The following is a 19,426-nucleotide window of genomic DNA, read 5'->3' on the forward strand; positions in this document are numbered from 1 at the left end:
GATATATACCCAGTATCAGATACCATAAGAGTGGTGTGATTATAGAGCTAAGTGCTCACTTTTTATTGATATGCATTTAATTATACAATTAGTTCTTTAGTAGTAAACAGTTTTAAATGGTTACTTTATTCTAGTTGTTTCTAGTTATTTCTATAATTTGTTAATTATTTATCCTACTTCCGCATTGAATGTATTTATATTTGCGAAAAAAAATAGTTTAATTTGTAAATTTGTTGTATGTTTGTATATAGTTATTAACAGACAAATTGATATTTGTTCAGTAGTGATTATTTATACGTTAAATACTTTACTGGTATCCCACGTCCGCATTAAATGTATTTATATGTGTATTACTATTCATCTGTACCAGAGTGATTAATAAAGCAAAAGTGCTCACTTATCCAACATTTTCATTATGTTTCTTTAATATTTAGGTTGGGACAACAGCGTTGTTCATGAGTGCTGAAAACGGTAATAGTGATATTTGTAGACTTCTTATTCAATCAGGAGCAAACAAGGATATTCAAACTAAAGTAAGTGCAAACATTTTTGTTTCTGGTCTGTATAATTTTACGAGATAAGTCTGATATATCTTACATGCTAATTAAGTCGTATATTTTTTAGCATCCATATTCATTTTAGTATCTATGTTTCTATAAGTTGTAGAATGTGGCAACGACATTGTGTATATATAAAATGTGTCGCCTTCAATTTTGTTGCTTTTAATTGTGTAATTATACACAGTTCGAAGGATACTTAGCCTCCATTTTTAAGTACTGATCACCAGGATTCTGATCCTAGTTTTTTGTTGTATTTTTTTCACATTTTTAGCAATGTCACTTTCATTTTTCCACCTCAATTGAGAGGGAGCTGCCAGCAGCTCCATAAACTTAACTCAATTGGTTTATACTTGAGTATAAACTGTAAATCACATAGGGCCATTAGGCTATTAATCAGACCATATTGACAGCTCCTCCATGGTGTGTTAGATATATTATTGACTATAATGGAAACAATTTGGCTTGTACATGACGAAGTTACATTCTATTATAATGTATACTTTATAGATCCATGGCAAAAAATGAAGAAAAAAAATCTTGTCGCGTCCGAGTCGTTATAACGTGCATAAATAAATAGTAATATTTTTGTTTCTGGTCAATTCAATTTTAATTTTTGTCTATTCAATTGCTTCATTGGCAATAAATGAATTTAAGAAACCATAGCTCTTCAAAAAACCAGCAAATTTTATAATCCGAGTTTTTTTGCTAAAACTCGAGTGCCATGGACCATTTCTGCTAACAGAGAAACATGCAGCATGTATGCAGAAGCCATTTGTACAGACATGCTTTACTAATGCTCCTGCACACCCATAAATTGTGAAGGTGTACTTAGAGAGAGAACCTGTTTAATCTTCATGCCATTAGATGCGGTTTCATATTAAAGACACCCACTTTGCAGTTGAGTACACTATACTATACCCTGTCTGATTTTATGTATCATAAAGTGAGTTTTGATTACTCTTTGATTTGCGCTGTGCTTCTGGAACGTGTTGATTGCGATCGCAATTTATCTTTTGTATTTTGGCTGTAAAGCTTTTTTGATCGTTATGATAGATATCCGACCAGTTTGTTGAATTCCAATTTTTACAGAAATCCAGTGTATTTATTTATTTTATTTAGTTTTATTATAAATTAGGCATGTTATCCAGAATACAAAACACAAACATGAATTTTCTCTAAACCGCTAACCTGTAAAAGAACAATGAAAAACAAGTATTAAAAAAGATTTTTTTTACATTTTATACAAATTTTTTCAAAAAATAGTGCATAAAATTTGTCTATAAAGATATTGAAAAGATATGGAAGATAAGCTATAAGCTTCAGACTACAATAAGCAGACGGTATTAATAATTCTGCCTCATTACAATCCGCAACTTATCCTTTTGGCAAGAAAACAGGTTTGGCGAGGAAACAAGGACCAAAAACAGTTATTATATTTTATTGTTGCTGTCTTGCCACCGAGATAAACAGAAGAAAGGAGTATCCATTTCACCAAAATCATGACAACCCAGTTGCCATAATCGGCTTGAAACCCATTATGTGCTTTTGAAAACATGATGGGTGGATTAGGGAGGAGACGTATTAACATACCCGTATTTAAGTAGAATTCTAGAGCCGCGTTTAGAATAAACGCCCCGAGGCATTTAATAAATGCCCCCTTAAATGAGTGTGAACAAATCTAATGGAAGCAACCATCATTCCTAACACATCCTATTAATGTACTACTTCGGTCGGATTATATTTTTGCTAACTCGGTTGGAATCTATAAGTATTTATGATCACACAACGACACATTTTGGCAGTAATTATGTGTTGTAGTTCCACATTTACAGTGAAAAGAGGCGTTTACAGAGATCCCAAGTCTCCCGAAAATTTGCGGGTTCTCCCGATTTTCGAGACCGTCTCCCGCCCTCCCGATTTTTATTAATATCTCCGATTTTTTTAAATATCACGAAAATTTCACGAAAAATGTGATTTCCACGATGTCATAGAGCAATGAAACAAAATTTCTTATCTTAAGCCAATATACTATGGCGCTCGCTCAGCCATAAAATGTCATAAACAAGGCCAGGGAGTTGTTATTTAAGTTGTTTATCAAAATAACAACTCCAGGGAAAGGCACTGGCCTAGATCCGTGGTGTTTATCCTCCATGATACGATCTTTTGCATCCAGTGCCGACCTCATTCAATGAGATGGCTGTCAGTTGAGTAAATAAATTTCAACAAATTAACGAAATCAGAAATCACTTGGGAATGGATGGGGCCCCAAGTTTTCGCCGCGAAGATTTGGAACAGAATCGGTGCATAAAAAATACTTTTTCTTTCAAGTAAGCTTCAGTTCTTTAATAAAAATACTAAAAATTATAGTTAATAGGTTTTGTTACTAAGCAGTCTTCCGAAAAATGAAGTTTATTTTATATCAATCCCGAAATACATGTAGGGCTTAGGCCTAGGCTGGCTCTATCTGCAACACTGCAGGGTATGTACTGTATGTGTGTTGTGTTGGGTGGGCGTCTGTGTGTAGTGGTGGTTGTGACTCTGCGGTATTAGGCCTAGTTACGCACGTATAGATGGAGACTAGCAAGGCAGGATTTAATGTTTTTTTCAAGGCATTATGTACCAGTTATTATAGGCTAGACATATATAAATGCCGACTTAAAACATGTAGCATGATTTACTAACTAAATTAAAATATATATATATTTTTTAATTTTTCAGTAAAATGTGTGAATCTTGCAAGTTGCAGTTACCTTGCTAGAATTCTATGTTCTTTGATGAGATGTAATAAATCAGCCAACATGCCAATGAACCAAGCAAAGCCTTGTTGACTGCTGCCAAGAACGCTTTACTAGCTAAATGCTAAATAAATAATAATATTTATAAATTTATATTTTAGGCCAACTGCAATGTGTAAACAAATGTAACTGTCTCTTATACACATCTAGATGTGTATAAGAGACAGACGTCATTTTGTGTAATACTTTCATGTTGCACAGCGCGTTGTAAGGCGTCACAGCGCGTCGCTACAGGAGGCGATAGCTTCATGAAAAAAATCTCCCTATTTTTTGGTTTTCAAACTTGGGATCTCTGCGTTTATTTGGGTACATATATGTATCTATTTTAAACCGCAGGTCCACTATTAATCTCAGATAAGATAGTATAATACGTACTCCAAATATCGAAATGCACGCCATCGTGGCGGGATTCAATATTTCAACATTAATTATGTCATCATCAGGATTGATGGAGTATGTATTATACTATCTTACAACTACTTATTTGAATAAATGCCCCCTAGACTAAAAGCAATGGGGCATTTATTTTTCCTTGAGTAATCACCCCACCCCTCTAAATGACACTAAACAAATCTAATGCAAACAACATCATTCCCTAGACATTCTTTTAATGACGTTCTATTCCAGTAGATTGCTTGGCAAAGAATAATCTCAGTTGGATAAAATGGGCTCAGGCATTTCAAGGGTCTGTTCTGGGCCACATTTATTTAATATATTTGTTTTGCCTTTTCATGCTTCTCATATAGGAAGCAGTACGCAGACGATACAGTAATCTATAGACCAGGATATTGTCCTTGTGATGCCCTTGACTTAGGAAAGGATACTGAAAAAACCAAATGAAGTTACATGTAAAAAAGTGTCGAAGTCAGGCACATAACTGGGAAATTGAATTATATACCTATTACTTATACAATTGATACCAATTATCCCCTAGAATTTGTTAAATTTACACAGATATCTTTGTATTGAGTTTCCAGGTGACATAACATGGTCAACCCATGTTACTAATGTATCTATGAAATCAATAAATATTGTAGGGTTTATCAAATTGTTTGTTGGTTTAACGATATTTAAATTTTACATATACTTTTTAATGCTTTTAGTCGTTTCATTATCAATATACACTGCCCCTGTGTAGGATCCACTCCAAAACAGCATAAGATAGTTATTACCAAGTCATAGAGATGTAGTCATAGATTTAGGTTTTGTGTTGAATGCGATTTTGCTGACAGGCTTAGAATCCATAACTTACCTGATATAGTTCAAAGAATGAATTCCAGCACATTATTTTTATTGAAATATGCTTGCATATTAGGTGATCTTAATATTTTGTATGCCCGATATCCAGAAACTTCCAACTTTAAACACAAGTATGGTAGAACTAATTTATTTAAATATTCTTTGTGAAATTTCTACGAATTTGGGCACAGATTCTTTGTGGTTTTCGTGATAAAGCCTTGTACAATTGGGGAGGGTTTAGAAGAGTATTTATTAAATATGTTATCAGAAGCATCAAATTTTAGAATATTTTTCAGATTTTTACCAACTACTTTTCTATTTTACTACCTACCGGTACTTGGGAAAGCCCTCGACAGAATGCAATTCTCTGTACTGTTCACCCAGAACTATTGTACTTTTGTCTATTTTCTTCTTTCCCCCAAGAATTGAATTTTTTTTTAAATTATAAAATAAAAAATAGCCTGTTTGGGCCACTGTTGTTCCCTTTCCTGTGAACTGACTTTACACAGCCTGTGCTATTCTTATTTAAATTTACTACAAGTAGGTCATTGCATAGTTGCTAACTTATACGGATTGACTGCGAGCCTCACGGATAATTGATCATTTACCAGTTTTACTACGGATGAACAAAAATTCACGGATTTCATGGTTACTCGCAGATCAAGAATTTTAAACTAATAAACAATGATTTGCGAACTGCATATACAATAAGTAATATGCAATATATACAGTAGTTCATTTGCCATTTGTCTGTAATGTTTGTTTTTTTTTTTGTTTATCTGTTTTCCACATGGAAGTGCTGTCTGTACATTGTGATTCATGAATAAAGTGAGTCCGTAAAAATTGTTTTAATTTTAACTCATTCTAAGTTTACAGTACTGTACTTTGGTCAAATTTAAATGTGTATAACTTTTTGGTTTTATTAAGTTTACATACATACACTTGATTTAATTTAGTGTCCAAGAACAATCAAATCAGTAGTGAAAATGCTCAGATTGCAAAGCGTCGAAGGCTTGTCAACCTGGGCCCTCGAAGCTCCTCCTTCTGGCCCCAGCCAGTGGCAAGTTGCTATGCAACACAAGTTCTCACAGATTTCTTTTTTGAAAAGTTTGCAGCTATGCATTGCCAATGGTACAGTACACTCAAGATGAGCTATTGAGTTTGAATACAAGGACACTGTTAATGGAAAGTACATTCAGAGAATACATAAAGGCATTTAGATGAGATTGAAGAACTTTGTAATCAATGTTTGTAAAGAAACTCAGAGAGTTACAAAAGGAAGGAGTCGACTTTTACATCGAGATGCGTGCGGATGGAGAATTGGTCTTTGAAATCAATCAGAATGTCATTGATGTTATGTTTATTGTAGAAACATGTTTCAAACAGGATGAACATGCAAAAGTTGGAAAATGCACTCAAATTGCTTTTACTTTTATAAATGCTTCTCCCGCAAATAACCAATATGGCGGAGGAGTTTCTATTTTCTTTCAATCTACGCTTCATCTTACTACTAGAGAAGATGTGTTATAGCCCATCATTTGAAATTCTCAGTGTTACAGACCCCAATTCACTTTGACACAATATATCGTCGTCCTCCATTCCATGTATCTTTTGACGCTTCATACAATAGGGAAATGTTCTTGCTATTTCGATGGGAGTTGTGCATTTCGAATGTATTTATATTTGTATAACTCCACAGGTGTATCAAATACCATAAGAATCATAATTATGTGATCATAAACAAAATATGCTTACTAATCCAGCATTTTTATGTATATTTCTATTAAATGTCTTTTGTTAGAGTAGGGCATCAATATTGCACGTTAAGTTGGTCAAAATTATGATTTGATATGAATTATGTTTTGTCCTAAATTATTTTACACTTTGTTAAACATTTTGGTCGCTGGATGTGCATTATCGCTGCTGTTAAATCAAATATTTCTACCTGTCTCTACTATAATAATTAATAACCCATTGCCTTTATGTTTTTCTGCCTATTTCATTGTATTCTTTTTTGTTTGGCACTTTGTCATTCTCGGCGCATAGAGACATTATGTATTTGCGCCTTACAAAATTTAACATTGGATTGGATTAATTTGTAAATTTTTTTTCAATGTGTGTTGCATTATGAAGTAAGTCTGATATATTATATGCTAATTGATTTACAGTATTTGTATATTTATTTATACTGTATCTCTAAATTATAGAGATTTTCTATATTTTCTTTTTTTTTAAATATTAATTTACCTATGCATATATTTGTGTATACTGTATGTGGGCCTCTTTGAGTCAGTTTCACTGTAGCCACTCTTGAAATATTGTTAAATAAATAAATCTATAATATAATTAACTTTTGATTACAGTAATGTAGTTTACTTTAACTTTAAAATGAATTACACCTTAGTATGTCAGCTTAGGGCCAACTGAATGGGGACACAGATATATTATTGTTTATACCCCATTCCATGTGTTTGATGTTTCATAAAATAGAAAATGTTGTCTTTTTCAAAGGTGTTTCACTTTTTGGTCGCTGGATATGCATTATCGAATACTGTTAAATTCAATCTTTCTATCGGATTTTAATGATATGAAAATAATGATAATTTAATTTGTTGTATTATTCTATACAACTGACTTCCAGCTAGTGAAAACAAATGCAAAAGAAAAAAAAAATTGACTCCAAGTAGCCTTATTTCTACTACAGCCTTTCAAAAGGCTGAACAAATGAGCTTCTCTACCATTTGGCAATACCAAAAAGTAAGATCACCAATTTTCTGGCAACACATAATTAATGATGCAATTTTCAATGGTGATTGAAAACACTTTCCACAAGCAAATTGGAAATCAGAGAAAATATATATATATATATTTGCTATGGTTTTTCTTTTTAAATGTGTTAATTCTATTTTTGATACTACTTTATGTTCTTTATTCCCTCTTAAGATTAATAGACCCGGCTCCCGTCGTAATGACCTATTTATGACCTTTAACAGAGTCAGTTGCACTAAAAATGGTTTTATTCATCGTCATGCCCACTTTTTTAATAACCTTTCTCTCAAATTTAATCGATATTTTTCACCAGAGCCTTAGTTCGTTCAAAACCAGCTTAGCACAATCTTTACTTCATGATACCAAGTGACTTATATTCTGGGTGGGTTAATTCCTTTTTTCCTTTGCCCCTTGGTCTTTTTCTTTGTTTTTGATTGTTTTGTCTTGTGTGTGTGCTTTCTTTTTTTTCTCACCTTTGTTCTGTGTTCTGTCTGTATTTTTATATGTTTTTTCCTTTCTGTTTTGTCTGGCTATGTTTTTGATTGCTCTGTTCTGTCTGTGTGTTTCTGTTGGACCTGTGTTCTGTCTGTATTTGTATGTTCACTTATATTTATTTGTATTTTTATCTGTATATTTTATCTGCAATTTTTAGCTTAAGATGTTCCTCTTGCAATATTTTGTAAATTTTATCAATTACATTTCATAATGCAATTTAATTAATTAATTATTTACTTGTTTTGCATTTATATGTTTTTATATATATTTTTTGTATTTTTCTGTATTTTTTTGTATCTGCAATTTTTAGTCTTAGATGTTCTTCGCAATATTTTTTGTAAATTTTTTTTATGTTTATAATATGTACTGTACAGTATCCTATTTAAGACATCCTGTAATTGGCTTTTTGCTGTTGGATGATGTTGGAAATAAAATTAAAATAAATAAATTAAAAAAACCACACAGGACAATAACCACCCAAACAAAAACCACCCAAAATGGAATATACCATTGTTAAAGTGGGGTGGGCAGTGGGGTGGACAATGTTGGGTGGGCCTGTTTTTATCAGCTTTACAATAGGATAGTTTACACTGTGACTTGCTATTGTATGCCTTAAATTCATTCAACTGTTTTGACAACATTCTTGTATGTTAATAATCATTGTAGATTTCAGTAATCACTGTGCTTAAAGTTTCCCCTTTTTAATAATTTTAACACAACAGTTAACTTCAATGCTTTATGGAAATATTTTTTATTAAAATTCTAAATTTATTTAAATCTAAAAGGACCTTGTTCCTACTTCCTTAAAAAATTATTTTCAATTAAATAGTTCCCTTTAATAATAGTAATAATTTAAATGTAAAAAGTCATATCCATTAATGAATGTAAGTTAATAAGATTCTACTATTTTATCTTTATATCTGTTTTCATTTAATTGTAGTAAAACAGAATATTTCTATGATAGTGAATATAATAAAATTAAAACAGACTATTTTACTGAACAGCTTATTCATTTATTAACAAAATTAAGTACTCCATTACTTTAATAGAGTTCACATAAAATATTTACATTTACTTAAATTCTGGTGTTTTATAGTATTTGTCTAATATTTAATATTGTAAATTTATTTAAGTTTATAAAAGGACTTCTTCTTACTTCCTTTTAAAATAATTTTCAATTAAATAGTTTCCTTTAATAATAATAATTTGAATGTAAAAAGTCGATTCATTATTGAATGCAAGGTAATAAGCTCTTATGATTATATCTTTTATCTGTTTTGATTGAATTATCACTACTGTATAACTAAGCGCCTCGAGGTTGTGTCAACGTGAGGCGCTATATAAATCCAGAATTATTATTATAATTAATATTTCTTCTTGTGTTAATGAGTTATAAATAGACATGTATCTAGTAGTAACCAATTTATTTCCGTAATAGTGAGTACAATCTATTTAAATACTCCATTACAAATAGAGTACATTTATGCTACATTTACTTATTTAAATTAAAGATTACAATTATACTGCATGTAATCATACAAAACATATTTACTTTAATATAGCGTCTTAAACTAGAACTACATACATTCACCATACAATTATAGATAAACTGGTACCGTATATTTATATTACTTTTTAAAATTTTTCAACCTATGAATATTAGTTGCCATTTAATTCCTTATTTCATTCCATTTTTCCAATCCAATATTTTTTTTTTCCAATCAAACTCCTTTTCAACAATTGAAAATCTTCAAAATTGTATTATTGCCATTCAGAAATGGATAACAAACAACATGCTATAATTTAACCCATGTAAAACTGAATTCATCGTTTTTCCTTCTAAATTCAAACCAAAGCTGCAATTTCCATTTCTGTATAAATAGTAAAACCATCAATCTAGTTTCATCCATTTGAAGTCTTGGTGTTTTCCTTGATATTAAGAAGATGAGGAATCATATCAAAAGCAGAAATAATATTATAACTAAGAAGGTCTTTCAAAACGGTCCGGAAAAAAAATAAATGAGATTATATTTTGTATTATATCATCAATTTTATTCATCATTATTATTATTAAACGGAACTGTGTAATTGAAAGTAATTTCTTGATTTTTTCTCATGCTTGACTACCTCATTTTGTGGTACACGATTTAGATGCTACCACCAGCATCTACCAGTACATTTATTTTTTTATTACTTCACCACCCGTAGATAATTTTAACTTTATCGATGCAACAGACCTGAAAATTCTCAAGCTAGAATAAATATGTCATGAAAAAAATTTTAAATGTCACATGTTTTGTCAATGGATGGCAGAAAAGTATAGCATGACACAAGTTTTGTTGTTTCTAGCAAGATATATTGTTCTGATTAAAGAAAGCCTCTAAAACAATATTTAGTGCCTCCTCCCTTAAAAAAAATTAACTACGGTAACCCATGTCCAATCTGCAATAATACGGGAACGGTTGATATTGCAGAAATATTTGACACACATCTGGAATAAAGTTAAAATGTTGATTAATTGTCACAACCATTTTGCCATCCATATAGTTTAAACAGTTTTTGAAGGACGTTTTATGGGAAAACCGCAAAGTTTAGAAAACATATTGGTTTTCTAGACTACCGGAAAGATGGAATCACCAAATGTTAAAAAGATGAGCACAAAACTGTTTGGATAAATGCCTGAGGACCTGCCAACTGGAGGCAGAGCACCATAAATGCCTGAAAGCACTGCAACGCTTCTAAAATGTTTGGAGGCTTCAGTGCGGCGCGCATTCAAGAGCGGCGCTTATAAAAATATATTGGCATGGCGCTTTACATGCCCGTTCCTATGTTACATTTTACGCCTGTAATTCAGTAGGCCCATCAAACGTCCTTTCATCGTAAACAAACGTTTATAAAGAAATACTTGTGTCTTGTTATTTATAAAATCTATTTTATAATTGTGCTTTATATATTTTACATGTATTACTGTATTTGTTTTGTTTTACTGTATGTTTTGTATTTGTTATGAGGGCCTCTTTGAGTCAGCATCGCTGTAATAGCAACCCTCATAAAAGAAAGTTGAATAAATAAATAAATTCATTTTAACACTATATAGTATTTAAAACCCTGTTTCATTACACACAGGGTAATACCCTCTGTTAAGAGCCAGGGCGCTTAACGATAAAAATTTAGAGCGGTGCTTATTCAAGCATTTACAGTAAGTAAGTATATTTGATATTCAAGATGGTCGCCATTTACGATTTGCAAGAAAGTCACCATTGGACAGGTTGAAATTGAAAACATAGGGTTTGCTACTGAAATCAATTTGATAAATGTTCTAAGTTAATATTGTTAATTTTACTGTGAAAATGGTAGCCCTTTTGAAATTCAAGACTTAGCCGCCATTTGTGATCCATGAGAATATCACCATTAGACATTAGACATAGCGCTTGGTGTCAAATTCATTTGAATACCTGCTCTAATTGCTCAGTTATGCCTGTGGTTATTTTTATTGTGAAAATGGCAGCAAAATTTAAAATTTCTAAATCGCCGCCAAGGTAATCACGGAAAAAATGGACCCTAGCGTTTTTGGATTTGGCATACCCAAAATAATTACATACAGAAAAAACAATAAAATTGCTTTGAGCAATTTTTTTTCGCAAACCTTGTTTTTTATGACATTAGGTTTCCACTAGATGGTTGTGGTGACCAGATGCTCAGTGATCAAATACATGCGCTTGTGCATGTGTGCATGTATGAGAATTGTCTACTAGTACTAGAACGCGCACTGACACTCTTCGTAGTTCTGATCATGATATGATACGATTGATTTGATTGAAGTTTATTAGGTGTTGTTAGGTAGGCCAAACCTAGTAGAGGTTTGTTAAATATATTTAAATATATATGTCACATTAGTGATTTCAATGTCAATCACCTTGTTATCTCATAGCTATGGGCGTTTTTGTGCATTCGTGTTCCAGCACCGCAGAGCAATTTTTTGGGGTTCCCTGTGTGCTTTCAGAGATGGCCTGGCAACGAAATATTCATTGCGGTATCGCGATGTAAAACAATCCCAGCTCTTTGCACACTAGACGCAAAAATAGCTAGAACTATATAGATTTAGTGCTTGCTTAGGGATATAAAAATAACGTGTAAACGAAAATGATGATGTCACAGCTGACATAAAAATTATATGTGTGTGCATTTTTGTGACTATGTAAATCCACCTCATTTGGCCAGTCAGTGATTCGCAGTTTGCTTGGGATACTTAACAGAGGGGAAAAAGCAGTTTTCAGATTTGAGCAGGCTCATAAGTGTTTATGAGTATTAACTTGTTTATGTTTAGATTAGTTCATTTAGGCCAATACCTATTTTCTTGCAGTATGGCTGGACCTCCGTGATGACTGCAGCTCATTTCAACAAATATGACATTGTTAAACTGCTTGTAAGAGACGGTGCTAACAGTGATGTGCAGAATTTAGTAAGTTGCAATAATTAAACATGCGGGAAAATATATACAAATGCATGGGTTAGTTATTGCTTTTTTTTAGCAATAGACGGTATTATCATTCACATAAACAGATTATGTTAACTACATTGGATGTATCGTTTCCCTAAAGTGAAGAAAAATTAAAGGGCCTGGAATCGACTTGCACATAATTTCTGATATAGAATGTTTGTTATAATGCTGACATTTGTGTTCTACATTCTATGTAATTTATGAACCTTTTTGAGACATGTACAACTTATACAGTAATGATAAATCTGTATTGTATTAAAATATCATATATATTCATAATGTAAATACATTTTAATTTTGTGTTTGGTGTGTATTTTTTATATATGTCTGTGTATAATGTGTTTGGAAGTTTTTCTAAATAATATGAAAAATTACATCGTAAACTTTTGAAAGCTCCATAAAAACACTGGCGAGAAATGTATTTTATTCGAAAGATGAAAAGATAGCGTTAACAAGCTCAAGGACGGTGTGCGAGGTGGAGTGTTGCATGGAATCCGTATTGGGTCATTCCGGTTTAAATCAGCCAGAAATTAAAAAGTTCTCCTGTAACACCTTTTGAATTTTCCTTTTACCATGGTATGGTAAAATACCATGGTATGTCATACGAAAAATCTAAAATTTCAGCTTCAGTTTGCAAGTGGTTTTTAAGTTATGTACCACGCCCCCTTTTTTATTCTAGTAATGGCTCCTTTAACACAAGCTACCCCCAACAATGCTTCTTCCTCATTCATAATTGTTGCGGGGTCGCTTGTGCTGTGCGCCAGGGCCGACTGTTCCATTTTGTTTTTGAGGGGTGTTCTCATATTTGAGAAAGAATAGGCAGTTAGTCAGTTTATCCAGGTAAGTATCCACTCATAGACTACCAACATAATAAATAATAAGATCTTTCTTTTACAACGGAAGCTCATTCACTAAGGAGGTGTTCTTCCACGAGGCCGTATATAACACTTAACATATGGTATCAGATCATGAAATCAAACAAGAACTATTTACAAATATAAATAATGGATCACATCACTACTGATTTGTGTAATTGCATATATAGGGGTTTCTTTGTTTACCAATGGAATTTTTAACTTGATTCAATATTTAAGTGTCCAAAAATATGATCTAAATGCCTAAGTAAGTGGTTTCATTATATTATAGTCCTTATTTTGTTTATATTTTATTTCTTTTTCTGTCATCAATTTGTGAATATCAAGAATTATATTGCAATGTATGAAAGCAGGCCATGCGTTTTTAATTTTATGATCATATATACATTTTTTTCCCTTGCAAATCATACCACTGATGTGTGTTTTTGTAATTTACATTCTACATACTTTTACTATTTTAAGAATGGAGACACAGCATTACATGTAGCTGCTTACTGGGGATATTCATCAGTGGTTAAACTACTATTAGACACAGGGGCATCAATTCTCCTTTCAAAGGTAGGGTATCCAAACTTCGAAACATATTTCAGATAAAAGAAAGTCTGAAAACATTTTAGTATTAAGGACATTGTTGTGTCATAATTGTATTTTTTTTAAATAGCTTTAGAATCTAGGAATATAATACATTGTACAGTTGGTTGGTTTGAACTGATTTGGTTGCTTCTTAATAGACCGGTTTGGTTAAAGTTGACTTGATGCATATTCAATAAAAGAAGTAATATATCTCCAGTGTAACTAACAAAAGTATTAACAATGTAACATACTTATTGTATTGTACCATATTAATTTACTATTTTTGTCTCTAACCACAAAAAGTCGTCTTTGTTATTAATGAAGATAGAAGATTGCAAACCCACCATCATTATGTCAATTCTTATTATTAATACACTCTATTATGTTCTATAATCAACACTGTCAGAAAGGTAACACGCCTCTGCATGCCTGCTTCCTGAATCAAAATTTAAGTTATGATCATCACAGAAACGTTACTGTAGCATTTATGATGACTCATTCAAACATAGTATCCATCAAAAACAGTGTAAGTATGCCATCAAGGTGTATGTTTTACTTCAAACTTAAGCCCTTCCGTGAAAGCATATTTTCCAGATACCTGTCTAAGGATATATTTGTTACATCTTTTTCTGTACCCTTAACTAGTAATTTATTTATTACCAATAATAATTTTTTTTTCTTTATTTGGAATAATAAAACAATGTCTTTTAACACAAAACTCTAAGTGTAATATCAGGTTTTTGTCATTGCTTTTTTATGAATGTGATCGGAGAGTCTGTTTTTATTTCTGATGAGAACAATTTGTTATCTTGTCATTGAAATTATATCATGAGTCATGTTCAAATATTGTATATAGTAGTCAATCTGCACGCTGCAATGTTTAAGATATATTGGTATTGTTTGCATTATGAAACAAATTATGTTTATTATACTATGTACAGAAGTAACATAAATATTGGCTGAGTATTTTTAGTAATTTTGCCGTCAGTGGTATTCCTGCTATAAATTTTGTGTTATGGTATAATTGTTTTCTTTCTTTTTCTGGAAGTTATATAATTAAAATATATTAGAATAGAAATATTGGTATGCTATACTATTTTGGTGACAAAATTGTTTAAAACTGTAAAATTATTCATGTAATCAAACTACTTCCACATTTACCTATGTATTCAGATAAGATTTGTTTGTAGTTTCTCTGACGGGAATTACAACTGCAACCTCTCAATGACTGACTTACTTTTATACAAATGACTGAAATGCTCACACAGAGTGGGGTTATGGTTAAGCAAGAAAGGCTTATAGTTTGCAGTTTGGAAATCAAAGTAAATGATATTAAAATGTTTATATAAATTTATGTATTTTAAAGGATGGCAAAACTGTAATTGACTTGCATGAAGAAAGTGAGTGTAGGAGGTATGAAACAGAACATAGATGTTTACAGAAAGAAGAGTTATTACTGATATTGAAAGGTAAAAAATGTAGTTCCTTTACTTTAACTGCTATTCTGGTAATAAAAAGAACTGAATTTAAGTTAGCAGGAAAATGGAGTTTGAACAGTGGCGTAACAGGAGGGGGGGCAGCCCGCCCCTGACGGTTTTTACCGGGCTGAACTAGTTGTTGTACCGGGCTGGGTAATAAGAGAAAAGAAAGAGGGGAGGGAAAGAGAAAGAAGAGGAAGAGAAAAGGAAAGGAAAAAGGAAAGGAAAAAGGAAAAGAAAAAGGAAAAGAAAAAGAGAAGATAAAAATAAAGACAAGAATAAAAAGGAAGATATCATAATGACCAGACTCACAACACCCTGCAACCTCTTCTCCACTTAACTCCTTTGATTTAAGCTGCCAGATGACGTAGGCTAACCACCGGGGAACAAGGGGAAAATATCTATCTTTGGAAAATATTTCCCACCCCTTTAATAAATGCCCTTTTCATCCCCTGAAAGTGCCTAAAAATCTCAAATTTTGCACGCTTTGCACACATTTCTTGTCAGAGTAGGCCAATTTCCTCTAAAAATTGCACATTTTAGTTATTTTGGATCAATTCCAACGAAATTAGAATTAAAAATACAGGGGGACAAGGAGGAAATATCCATCTTTGGAAAACCTTTCTCCACCCCTTGATAAATGCCCTTTTCATCCTCTGAAAGTGCCTAAAATCCTTAGATTTGTTACGGAGGCCAATTTCCTCTATAAATTGCACATTTTAGGGAGTTTTGATTAATTCCAATGAAATTAGAATTAAAAACACAAACACTTTTTGTGCGCGGGGTAGGGTGGGTATGATATAAATTACTAACCGCGAAAATTATTACCTTTGCCCCCCCCCTGACCTAAGACCACTGTTACGCGCCTGAGTTTGAAGTACACGGACAATGGACAAACACTGTATACCCTTGTCGAAAGAAAAAAAAACAGTTCGCAACAACTTAGTTTGTTTTTCATTCAACTTGCCACCGACAAGGGTACTGTCTTTGTCTTTTGTATGTTTTTAAATTGATTGTGGTGAAATAAATGAAATGATAATGTGTGGGTAAAACGAACAGTGCTCCTACATCTCCCCTATGCTGTCTTATTTCAGTCTGTCATTTATTCATTAAATATTGTCTGTTGGCATTGGCTATTACCAAGACCGCAACCCGTCCTAGATTCAGAATTACTTCAAATGATGATGTATGTCTATTCTACAATACGATTATGTGTTTTATCTTTTTAAGGTGGGCAATTTCCAGTAATCAATTTTACACCTTCGGGTAAGAAAATTTTTGTACTATTATTATGTTTACACTGGTGCAAACATTAAAATATATTTATTTTACTTTAACAGTGTGGACTATGGTAATATACTGTTTCTCAAAAATTGTAATTGCAGTGAAAAAGAAAATGTACTTTCGGAAGTCCAGGGAGGTTTTAGATCACATCACCGATGTGAAGAACACATCTTTACATCAAAAAGTATTTTATCTTGCCTTTCAATTGAAGACAAAACTACATCTGGTCTTCCTGGATTTCTGAAAATCAGTTGATAGTGAATGGCGGGATGGTCATAAAATCCACTTCGGATGCATGCATTCGTACGAGGGAAAATTTTGAGAATCATATGTTCATTATACGATGATGTTAAAGCAAAATTAGAAGTGATAGTATGACAAATGTTTTTAATAGAGATAAATGAAGGTGTGTGTACTTTCTCCAATTTTATTTTCTATTTTTATTAAGCTGTTGGTTAAGCTTCTTCGTGAAAGTAATTTGTGCATAAAAATGAATGGTATTTGGATGGGAGGGCTTTCTTTGGCAGACGATGTTAATATTTTGATATCTAATAATGAATGGGAAATGACTGAAATGTTAACAATTGTTAAAATACAAATGACCCATTTTCTGCTCAAAGCCCCATGCTATACACCGAAAGAGGCATTTTATGGTGACCTTGGGTGGGTACCCCTATTCCCGATTTTTGGACAGAGCAAAATTGTTTAATAGATTGATAATTATGGATGATCACAGATGGCTCAGTGTTGCACTTAACTCCATGTTTCACTTAAAATTGACAATTGACATACTTGCAAAATCTACAAATTTAGACATTTATAACCATCGTATAATAAACATATGATTTATAACCATGTTTTTGATATTGATAATTCAGCTTTTACTTCTTTTTCAGTCAGCACTGTTGGGCACTATGTGTCAGAACTGTATAGATTAGAATGGTCAAATAATGTACTGCAAAAAACATCTTTATACAACATATATATTCAAAATTATAATCTTCACCCAACAAAAAATATTACTAGATAAAAAAGATTTTTATAGTGCAAGTCTGAAATTAAACTGAGTTCTAACAAACTACCTCTAGATTGCAAGCACTGTAAGCAGTCTAATAATGTATCAGATCTTTGTTAATAATGTGGAAGTGGTGAAATTGAAGATAGCAAATATTTTTTACTAAACTGTAAAGCATTCAATAAAATCAGAATATAAGAATCTACCATTCGAAAAAAGGAACTTACATTTTGTAAGAATTATGACACATGGATTTTTTACTAAACTGCCAACATTATATTAAGTTAATATATATTTTAGAGGGAGATTTTGTTGCATTAAGTAATAAATCTTGCACAGTTTTTGACAATTATTGTAAAAGGTTTACAAAAGTTAAATATTTATAAAAGCAATAACTAAGAATGAAGAAAGAATGTTCGTTCTGTAATATTTTTTCATTTGCACCAAAATTCATTGCAGATGGGGATAGTTTAAATGCATTACTGTATGTGATATGATTCTTCACTTTGTTTCTCTCTCTAAATCATTCGTTATTAGGAAGTACAGTTCCATCAATAATCCAAACTCATGGACCATCATCTGTAAAAACTTATACTGAAGCATTAGAAGACGGCATTGTTGAGGTGAACCTTGGAACGATTAAGGTGATAGGACAAGAAAGAGCGGGTAAAACCTGCCTCATAAATTCCTGCCTTGGTAAAAAGTAAGCAAATATATAATTATTAAGTATTAAAATAATAAATGAAAATGGAAGAAAATAGCAATAATCATGTTCTATATCCATTAGAAAGTATCACTGTGACCTAAAATAATAATAATGGCTTTGGCGATAACGATGATGATAACAAGAGCTCTCAATAAAGGTCACATATTCACCCCGGCACTACAGCAACTCCTTTTCTATAACATAAATCTCCAAAAAATATGTTCCAAAGAGATAAAAAGTAATAGAAAATAAGATTAATAGTAAAATTTGACGACAACCATGATGGATTTATATAGCTCAAATAAACAAGGTCTCTGTGTAATAGGTAAGAAGACAACGAAGAAATGGGAAAAGGCTGAGTAAATAAAAAAAAAAAATACAAACAAAAAAACAAACAAAAAAATGCCAGGCTACCACCGAAACCAAAGCATGGAGGTCATATCGTCACCGCCAACAGGAGATCTGTGTTTGTGTACTCCAATATTATCATCATGGATCTGTTTTTGCCTTAAAGCATAGCGTTTCTGCAAATATTGTTCCAAGTATATTAGGTATTTTGCCAGAGACAGCAGATCTTCAATACTTTCTAGATCCAACTGTTGGTCCAGTTAGCTTTGCTTAATCTTGATTTCTTTCTGGTATCAGGTGCCTCTTAACCAGGACAAAATAGAAACTCAGTGCTCACGTAGGCCTAGATTGTCCTACTTTTTACTATCAAAATGATTGAATTTACCCTCACTAGGGAAACCAATGTAAGGGAAATCAGCTTTAGGGTTACGGAAGTTGAGTCTGAGAAAGAGGCAAGGGTGAAAATGTTTAACAAATATACAAATTAGTATGGAAAGAATAAAATAATTTAATTTTGTTTGTTTTTGCTTAAAATTATGAATCAGTGTTTAATCTTTGACATTACATGATGTAATGATGAATAAAGAATATGTCTTCAGCAAATAAAAATATTCTGAAAATTTACAAGAAATCAACATTTATCAATCACATACTGCAGATTTAACCAAGATGAAGAAATTACAGATGGAATAGCAACCACTAAGATTATAACCAGGACAACCAATAAAACTGACGTATGGAGTGAAAATCTTACTAACGTTGGTAAGAAAACGAATCACAATAAGTAA

General features: G+C 32.1%; 1 protein-coding gene across 1 annotated transcript; it reads left to right on the forward strand.

The window, feature by feature from the left end:
* Positions 1–394: 394 nt before the first annotated feature.
* On the forward strand, positions 395–19,426 carry LOC117103585 (ankyrin repeat domain-containing protein 27-like). Its single transcript, XM_033244166.1, has 8 exons — positions 395–533; positions 12,222–12,320; positions 13,697–13,792; positions 14,214–14,333; positions 15,174–15,276; positions 16,516–16,551; positions 18,122–18,287; positions 19,297–19,426. Exons 1-8 carry the CDS (start codon positions 456–458, stop codon positions 19,424–19,426), a joined length of 828 nt encoding a protein of 275 aa, XP_033100057.1. The 5' UTR covers positions 395–455.

Source organism: Anneissia japonica, unplaced genomic scaffold (genome assembly GCF_011630105.1).
Source record: "Anneissia japonica isolate Jap-2015-1 unplaced genomic scaffold, ASM1163010v1 scaffold6792_len961167_cov158, whole genome shotgun sequence".
NCBI classification, from domain to species: domain Eukaryota; kingdom Metazoa; phylum Echinodermata; class Crinoidea; order Comatulida; family Comatulidae; genus Anneissia; species Anneissia japonica.